The sequence below is a fragment of the Orycteropus afer genome, unplaced genomic scaffold (assembly GCF_000298275.1).
Source record: "Orycteropus afer afer isolate SDZICR_OR568_19922 unplaced genomic scaffold, OryAfe1.0 scaffold00029, whole genome shotgun sequence".
In the NCBI taxonomy this organism is placed as follows: Eukaryota; Metazoa; Chordata; class Mammalia; order Tubulidentata; family Orycteropodidae; genus Orycteropus; species Orycteropus afer.
The window spans coordinates 13,225,653-13,235,967 of record NW_006921616.1 but is presented as its reverse complement, the minus strand read 5'-3'; the positions used below and the strand labels follow the sequence as shown (position 1 = coordinate 13,235,967).

General features: G+C 37.5%; 1 protein-coding gene across 1 annotated transcript in view; it reads right to left on the bottom strand.

The window, feature by feature from the left end:
• Nucleotides 1-10,315, bottom strand: part of TXNL1 (thioredoxin like 1) — a 60,924-nt gene that overhangs the window by 28,007 nt on the left and 22,602 nt on the right. The window contains exons 3-4 of the mRNA XM_007935516.2: nt 8,454-8,627; nt 1,457-1,579 (exon numbers count right to left, since the gene is read on the bottom strand). Of these exons, the coding sequence (XP_007933707.1) occupies nt 1,457-1,579; nt 8,454-8,627 (297 nt within the window). The remainder of the gene's footprint in view (nt 1-1,456; nt 1,580-8,453; nt 8,628-10,315) is intronic.

Sequence of the window (10,315 nt, the reverse complement as noted above, 5' to 3'; positions counted from 1 at the left end):
GATTATCTTCTGTGTCTGTGTTAATTGGTTTCCCTTTTCTTTGTTGAAGAGCGTCTGTGCGGTCCTTGTGCCTAGTCCGCCATCTTGCCGGAACTGCTCCAAATCAACTTCTTAAGTCTTCTTAAAACAGAACAATTTAGCTTGAGTAGTAATTTTTATCATACTCGTATGATAAAAATTACTACTCAAGCTAAATTGTTCTGTTTTAAGAAGGTTGGGCAATCCTACTTCTGTAGTGATACTGCCTTGGAAACCCAAGGAGGGGTCACTATGAGTCGGGTTTGACTCGACAGCACATAACAACAACAACAACAACAACAACAGTAATTTTTAAAAAAAAGCCTGTCTTGAGGATTATGTTCTTTTAAGAACTATCTATATGGGATCATGGAGCTCTGGTGTCATAGTACCTAAGGTATTGGATTGCTAAACCAGAAGGCTGGAGGTTCAAACCCACCAGCCACTCCTTGGAAGGAACTCTGGGCAATCTACTTCCGTAGTGATACTGCCTCGAAAATCCAAGGAGGGGTCGCCATGAGTCAGATATGACTCCACAGCAGTGGGTTTGGTTTTTGTTTACATAGGATCAAGGTGACAATGGCAACTCAAAAGATTACATATAGAACATTAGGGGACAGTGAGTTTGTATTAATGGAGAAGGATCAGCTCAGAAAAGGAGGGTGACAATAGACACACACCTCAAAGAATGTCATCACTGTAACTGAATTGTACATGTGGAAACTGCTGAACTGGTGTATGTTAGGCTGTGTATATACTCAACAACAGCAACAATAAAAAAGAGAGACTAGCCTTCAAATGCTCGTTAACACAGTACCCAGGAGTGAGGAGCTAGAGGTGTAGGAAGTTCTCATCTAATGCTTAATTTTCATCAGAGAGAAACTAATCTGGGTGGGCAAACAGTATGGAAGGTGGGCCAAAGATAAGCAAAAGGACTGAAGGGTTGCTGAAGGCTCATCTCAGCAGTGAGGCCAATCCAAACCAAAACCACACCCAGTGCCATAGAGTTACCTGCAACTCATAGCAACCCCATAGGACAGAACAGAACTGTCCCACAGGGCTTCCAAGATTGTATATCTTTACAGAAGCAGATTGCTTCATGTTTCTCCTGCCAAGTGGCTAGTGGGTTCCAACTGGTAGCCTTTTAGTTACCAGTCAAATGCTTTAAACACAGTGGCATCAGAGCACCCTGAGATGAATCCAAGCTTTCTGCAATTCTCCCTACTGTACCTGGCAGCTCACACAGAAGAAGAAAGCAAATAAATGGGTCTACATAGTCAAAGGACATGGGATCAAAGAAACTGAAGGTTATAAGAAGGAAAAGAAGTAGTAATCATCTGGGAAGAAGATACACAAAACAGTAAGATGGGCCCATACAAAGTTACAAGAGAGGGAGTAGAGAATTACAATCCCTATAAACATGAAGTTAAGCAATTACCTGCTCATCACAGTCAGATTCCAAGAAGGACAAGTCTTTTCGTAAACAGTTGTCAAATCCATGTTCATCACTTTCATTAAGACACTCACAGCCAGCTTTGTTAATAAAAGGCATTAAATCCATCTGAAAAATATTAAATCGAGACTTTTAGGCAAGAATTTTTATTTGGCATAAAATCTTAGCAAGAAATTTAAGTCTCTGATAATCACTGTTGTTGTTTACATGCCATGGAGTTGGACCCAACTCACAGCGACCCCTCCTTGGGTTTCTGAGGCAGTATCACTACGGAAGTAGATTGCCCCATCTCTCCTCCAAGAAGTGGCTCTTGGGTTTGAACCGCCAGCCTTCCGGTTAGCAATCAAAGGCCTTAGGCACTACGCTACCAGAGCTAGTTTTCAAAGAAAACTTCTATTTCCTCAAATATCTCATGAATACTTTATAGTTGAACTGTTAGACTCAGAATATGGATCTAAAAAAGACATACACTGTATTTTGTTCATGTCTCTTAAATCTTTTTACATCTATAGTCATTTAACCTACAGATTTATTATATTTCTCAATTCGCTGATTGCTTCCCTATTGCATAATTTAACATATTCAGCATTTTAATGAATGAATAAACTTCTGTTGTTTTACCACAAAGTTGGTGGTAATTTGTTATGAAAGCCCTAGGAAACTAACATAAAGGCCTTAAGAATAAATGGATATTGAATTTAGTCTAGTATCTTTTCTACATATTTTGAGATCAAAATTTTTCTCCTTACCTCGGTTGATGACAGATTACATAAATGGTATCTTACATACACCAACAAGCCTCAAGATTCAGAACACACATAATATATAATCTTAATTTTTGCTGGGTTGTTGATTTTGTTTAATATTTATATACCAATATGCACAGCTGAAAATGATCTATAGCTTTCTTTTTGGTTCAAACTTTGTCAGATTCTGAGATCAATGTCATACTTTGAAAATAAATGTGGAAGTTTTCTATTTTTATATGCTCTTAAGTAGTTACAATAACACTGGGATTATCTGACCTTTATGATTTGGTAGCATTTCCTTGTGAAGTCATTTGGGCCTTTATAGAGGGGCTTTTTTACTATCATCTCTACTTCCTCTGCAGTAATTGGTTTGTTTAGGCATTCTGCTACTGGCGTTGGTATCGGGAAGCCGGTTTTTCTAGAGAAGTGTCCACTTCATCTACTAATCAAGGACCATTCTGAAAGTTTACAAGTATTAAGCTTCAACTGCATGACCATGTTTCTATCACAAAAGGTCTTCATTATCTTTTTTATTAGGAGGACACAAAATCATATGTATATGTGATAAAAGAAGCTCTGGTGGCGCGGTGCCTAAGACATTTGGCGGCTAACCAGAAGGTTTGTGGTTCAAACCCACCAGCCACTCTGCAGAAGGAAGATAGGACAATCTACTTCCACAAAGATTTACCGCCTTGGAAATCCAAAGGGGTCGCTCTTGAGTCAGGACCAACTTGATGACAGTGAGTTTGGTTTGAGCTTAGAGTTGTGACACATTTTGTACATATAAATCAATACCAAAGTGGTAATAATCTATTACTATAGAACCCTAAATGCTTTCATAGTCAAAATGTTATGCTAAAAGTTATTAGTCAAGATATCATAAAGTAGCCAATCCAAAAAAGGGGAGAAGGAACAAAGGAGGACTACAGAGCACAGTTCTACTATAGCAGTAGTACTCTTGGATTTTATGAAAACAATTCCCTTGGAAGAGTAGTTTTGAGGAGATCTTTTGAATGTTTATGTGTTCTATCATACCCAGACTGTCACTTTACTACTACACACTAGGATTGAGACTTCAGGCATGAAGACAATATTGCAGTCATATTTCCAATACCTCAATGGTGAAACAAAACTAAATGGATGAATTATTTAGGATAATCATATTTATTAATTATTTATCACTATGGGGCACATTAAACAAATATTAAACAGTTGCATTACATCATAATTTAAAAAAAATTGAGAAAATTTGACATTATACTCTACTGAAGTATGAAATGGGAAATAAATGTCACCACCTATGTAATGACTCCTCATAACTGGACCAATAAGCAACATCACAATAAATGGAGAAAAGCTAGAGGTTGTGAAAGATTTCATTTTACTTGGATCCACAATCAATGCCCATGGAAGCAGCAGTCAAGAAATCAAACAACATACTACACTGGGAAAATCTGCTGCAAAAGACCTTTTTAAAGTGTTGAGCAGCAAAGATGTCACTTTGAAGACCAAGATGCACCTGATCCAAGCCTCTGTCTTTTCAGCAGCCTCATATGCCTGTGAAAGCTGGATAATAAATAAGGAAGACCACAGAAGAAATGATGCATTTGAACTGCACTGGCAAAGAATACTGACTATACCATGGGCCTAGCAAAGAATGTGATGGCGCAAGGCCAGGCAATGTTTCGTTCTATTGTACACAGGGTTGCTATGAATCAGAACCAACTCCATGACTCCTGACAACAGCCACCTATGTAATCATCTTGCCAATAATGAGCAAAAAATCATGAGGAAACGACAAGACAAATCTAGATTGTAGGACAATCCACAAGACAGAAAACCTAGATCTGTATTATCCAATGATACTCACTAGCCACACGTGCCAGTTTAAAATTAAATAAAATTAAAAGTCAGTTTCTCAGTAGCACTTGGTACATTGTGAAGGCTTAACAGAATCTACAATGGTGTGCCAATGGTATGTGGCTACCATATGGTTAGACAGGTTACTTGTCCAAACTTTCAAAGATGGCAGTCATGAAAAGGAAAAAAAAATAAAATGCAGGGCAAAGTTTTTAGATTAAAGAAGACTAAAGAGAACTGACAACGTAAATGCAACGAATAATCCTTAATTTGACCCTAGAGGGGGGAAAAAAGCAGCAATAAAGACATTTTGGGGATAGTTAAAGAAATCTGAATTTCCTCAGACTATATATTACAGATATTATATCAATGTTTATTTTCTTAGGTATATTAATGCTACTGATGTTCTTGTTGTTAGAAACTAAATGCTGAAATATTTAGAGATAAGCTATTATTTATAACTTCCTTTCAAATGATTCTGCAAAGATAAAAACAGCAAATGAGATAGAGCAAAAAATAGCAAAATATTAACAACTGATGAACAAAGGATATGTTGTTGTTGTTATGTGCTGTCGAGTCGGCCCCGACTCATAGCGACCCCTCCTTGGGTTTCTGAGACAGTATCACTACAGAAGTAGGATTGCCCAACCTTCCTTCCGAGGAATGGCTGCTGGGTTTGAACCGCCAGCCTTCTGGCTATCAGTCAAGTGCTTTAACCACTACGCTACCAGAGCTCCCAACAAAGGACATACTCATGTTTTTTGTACTCTGTTCATTTTTTTTTTTTTTTTTGGTAAATGTTAGGGGGCAATACTAAAAACCCAGGAAGTTAGAAAACTTACCCATGCTTCAAGTTTTGTGTTAAAAAAAGATTTGGCAACTTCCCACATAAATCAGGGCCATTTAAAGTGGTAATGTACTGTTTAATGCAACCAGCTTCTAACCAAAAGGTTGGCAATTTGAACCCACCAGCTATTCCATGGGAGAAAGATGAAGCAGTCTGCTTCCATAAAGATTTACAGCTTTGGAAACCCTACGGGGGCAGTTCTACAATGTCCTAAAGGGTTGCTATGAGTCAGAATTGACCTAATGGCAGTGGTTTTCAGTTTTTGGTTCTTTCTTTAAATTGGTTTCAGTTCATTTGACGAAGGATGACAAATCTGTAGACCAGGACTTAATAATTCAGAGGTCAAGATACTGAAATACACCAACAAGACTCAAGATTCAGAACACATATGAAGGCAAGTTTAACTTAAGAGTGTCTAATAGTCCAAGTTCTCCAGCAAGGAACACCTGACTTGAGTGCATGAGGCAAGCTACCTGCAGCCAAACTCGGTACTACTTACTCAATGGGAAAAGACTCAATGTTTTAATTCTTTCCAAACTTTAATACAATTTTAAAAACCAAGTCCTATTTTATTCACAAAAACATTTTCTTCTCTCTGTATTACGATCTATTATGATCTTACCCTTGTAAGTACCATGTCGTCATCTTTTGCAATGCTTCAAACCATCCTAAGAGGAATTTGAATATCTCTCTAAATTAAAGTGGATAAGACTATTCAGTCTTAAGAATTTTTTAAAAATTCCTCATACCTTCTCTCTGCCTCCAGTCAAACCAAGAATTTCTAAACTATAGGATGGGTAAGATCAATAATTGTACAGCATCTGACAGAGACTCTCTATCTCAAGAAACACAAATTTTTATAAAACATTATCAATTCATTTTTGAAATAATTATGGTTCCATCTATTTAAGATAAATGTTTCTGAGGAACACCAAGGTCAATTGGTGTAACACAGTCCACAAAGACATTATTCTACATCCTACTATGGTGAGTAGTGACTAGGGTCTTAAAAGCGTGGGAGGGGCCATCTAAGGCGCAACTATTGGTTTCTCCTCATCCAGAGCAAAGAAGAGTGAAGAAAATCAAAGACACATGGAAACCATTAGTCCAAGGGACAAGTGGGCCACTTGAACCTCAGCCTCTGCGACCCTGAGACCAGAACTAGACGGTACCCGGCTAACACTACCAACCACTCTGAAAGGGATCACATTAGGGGAACCTGGATAGAGTGGGTGAAAAATGTGGAAGACCAGGCTTACTGGTCTGATAGACTGGTGGAATCCCCAAGACTAAGGCCTTTTGTCACCCTTCAAGACTGGAACTGAATTCACTCCTATGGGTCCACTTACAGGCAGTCAAACAATAGACAGACCCGAGATGAACAATAACACTAAGGAGGTACAAAATCCTTAGAACAATCAACCATAAAAGATCAAAAGGGCAGCATTTGCCTAGGAATGAAGCTCAAAAGGCAGGAACAGATAGGAAAGGACAAAGGGAAATGGTAATTACAGGGAGGAAGGGGGAAGAGTGCTATTACATTGTGAGGATTGCAATCAAAGACTGTTGAATGGAAAACAAATTTGCTCTATAAACTTTCACCCAAATCACAATAAAAAGTTTTTGGGGAAAAAAAAAAAAAAAAGATACAGGTTTGCATTTATTCTTATTCTCATTAATTCTCTATCTGTATTCTAAGTATGTTCTTGGGAACACAATGTCAGTTTTAAATATTAAGAATCCTGTAAGGCCCAAATAGTTCAAAACACTTCTAGTGTCTTGATTTGACACCTGATGGAAAAAAAAGAAAATGTTTTTAATAGCTTTTCACATTTTATTTATAACATTTGCAAGAAAATTAAATTTTTATTTCTTAAAACTTCATTTTCCTACCTATTTCCTACCTGAGGCCAAAACAATGATATCACATTTAGCTGATGTGTAAGGAAGTATCCCTGTGGCTAAACAGCAGGACTGCTGCACTCATAACACTGTCTCAGGCAAACACCCTTCGTATTAAAGGAAAAAAAATACAAAGATGTAAACATAGCAGTTTATAAGTCAAATGATTTCCAAAATTTTCCAACAGGTGTCACAACCCTGACTTATACAACATGTTCATAATTTCTAATCGAAGATCACTTCAAATTATAATAGTTCTACTTTATATAAAACTCTACGTATACTTCTCTAACTTAAAAAAATTAATGTCAGTAATTACAGGCTGAAGATACTTTCTGACCCCCTCAGAGAAAGAAGTGCTCATTTACCTGACTATAACCAAACCAAACCAAACCAAACCCACTGCCATCGAGTCAATTCCGACTCACAGAAACCTCCTCCCCTTTGGGTTTCTGAGGCGGTAAATCTTTACGGAAGTAGATTGCCCAGTCTTCCTTCAGCAGAGTGGCTAGTGGGTTTGAACCAGCAACCTTCTGGTGTGAAGTCAAGTGCCTTAGGCACTACGCCACCAGAGCTCCTTTTACCTGACTGTTGTTGTTGTTGTTGTTGTTATGTGCTGTCAAGTCGGACCCAACTCACAGAGACCCCTCCTTGGGTTTCCGAGGCGGTATCACTATGGAAGTAGATTGCCCAACCTTCCTTATGAGGAGTGGCTGGTGGACTTGAACCGCCAGCCTTCTGGTTAGCAGTCAAGTGCCTTATTCAGCATTAATTTAAAGGACTTGACAAAGAACTTACAGCCCCATGGCACGTATCTGCTTTAATATATTTAATACAAGAGCTTTAATCTATTAGCTTTAACTTCTTTTTGTTGAAGGCAACATTTAGTTTTTAAAAATACATTCTTTTATCTGCTAATACAATAATCTTACAAGAAAAATTAAATATATATTTTAGTATCCATTTATCACTTTACATAAATAAATCTGCTAACATGAGACACAACTTTTGAATTTTACTTCTTTCCTGAATACTTTTTGAATGCTAAAAGCTGCTGCATTACAAGCCATCCATATTATGAAGTCTTCAAAAAGGATTCTTTAAATGGATCCTTAAAACTCAGAAAAACACATCCAACTAAACTCACATTTGGTTCTGAAGTAAAATCAGTAACTAGAATGTTTTTTTCATAGAGCCTGAAAAGATGACATACATTTAAAACAACTGCATTAACAATGAAAAAAGAGGCAGCAAATGGAGTTTTATAATGATCCTACCTTAAAATTTACAAGTCAGTTTCACAGTTGGCAGAAAGTTGAAAAATTTTCCAAAGCATATTTTTTTTAAAGAGAGTATAAAACAAGTGTTTAATAATTGCTTGTCCAAATGCCTGACTAAAATATGAAATAGTCCAAAAAATGAGTTACAGCGCACACACACACACAAAACAATTATCAGGTAACGAATTTAATTTAAAATTCTTACTTAATAGTATGCCATGCAGCAAAAAACAAAACACGAGAACAGTCCTACAGTGTTAACAGTGTCTCAATCAATTTCGTTTTAAGCAAATAGTAACAAACACAAAATATTATATGATGATTTCAATTATAAGTCTACATACGTAGCCTTTTGGAATGTCTGTGTCCTCATTGCTTCCAGGGTCATTTTCTAAGTGCTGCTTAATTTTTTCTTCTAATCCCACAGCATCTGCTCCTTGATACTGATCAATTCTCACTTTGTTTCGAAAAAACAGAAATGTAGGTGTTGCTGATATATTGTTGGTGGCAGCTGTTCCCTAGAATTGGCATGTTAAGACAGTATGAGGAATTACAACAAACAGTAAATCACTTTGAATTTACATTCTACATCTTTATGGTAGTTAAATAACATAAGTGTGAACTAATAACACATAAAATAGTTTATTCCTAATTGTAATAAGAACACATAAAATAGTTTATTCCTAATTGTAACTTAAGAAGAAGCAGGCCAATTCCTAAGAGATGTCCCACAGCTATACTACTATCACACCCACAACAAAAAGTAGCCTGCATTTCTATCACTGTGGGGGTTCACCCAGCAAAACAATTAGCATCCCATAAAAAAACAAGCAAAAAAACAACTGTGCTTTACAACACCAGAAGGCACTCTCCCAAGGATGTACCATTTCTCAAAGGGAATAACCAAGAAGGGTATAGATTCATCAAACTCCTGCCTCTAAGGAAAAATACTGTGGGGACTGCAACAAATGTCACCAAACAAAATGTGTATGAACTGTTGAATGGAAACCCAATTTGAACTATAAACTTTCACCAAAATCACAATAAAAATAAAATAGAGACTTCCAGTAAGATGGAGGAATAGGCAGACAAGCGACACAGACCCTCTTCAACAAAGAAAAGAGAAACCCATTGACAGAGATACAGAAGATAATCCTGGAGCCCTGAACTTTGCAAGGAAGGATACAGAAGTTGATTAGGCACCAACTAGTGGAAAAACCTGAATGAAAACAATGAGTACAGAGAGCTGCAGACTGTCAGCTACTCTGATGGGACCAACAGTCTGAATATTTCCAAGTGGTGTTACAACCTGAGAATTCACCTAAAAATCAGCCCTGGTCACCAAGGACTGCACGAACGACTGTGCTGGTGGCCTATGACTAGGAAGGGAAACAACAAGGAGGGAGACAACGTGAGCTGTTGACTTTCCTCTGTCCAGAGGGAGCAGCCATTTTGATTGTTTACCCGTAGCAGCCATTTTGGGTATTTAAAGTGACCGAGGGTGCAGCCATTTTGAATATTTAAAGTGACCGAGGGTGCAGCCACTTTGAATGTTTACAAGCACCTGCCATTTTGGATATTTAAAGTGACCAAGGGTGCAGCCATTTTGAATCTTTACAAGTGGCAACCATTTTGGATTTTTAAGTGATAGCATTCTTATTTGGATTCCAGGGACCAAGCTCTGTTTGCCAAGGTCGGCAAGGACATACAAGAGGCTGATAACAGGAGCATAGACAGGTGGTGAGTGTATAAGTGCTGTCAACTAGACTGAATAGAGGAGCACACCACAGTACCCTGCCTGCATAGATAACATACAAACAAAACAAAGAAAATGAAAATCACGGGCAAGTCACTCCAACATACAATCACCAATTAAATATAAACAAAAAAATGTCACAATGCCTTGGAGACAACAGAGTATCACAGACCACACAAAGAAGCAAGATAAAGCAGGAGAAACAAGGGACCAGGATACAGACCCAAAACACATCCCTGAGGAATAAGCAGCATTGGAATTCCCCAATAAGGAATTCAGAAGAATTATATTTAGGTATCTTCAATGAATTGAGAGACAAATCAAGGAAAATACAGAGAAAACCCTAGAACAATTTCAAAAGACAATACAAGAACAAAATGACAAAATAAATGAAAAATCAGAAATGATACAAAATCTACAGACAGAAATCCAGGAGATTAATACTAAATT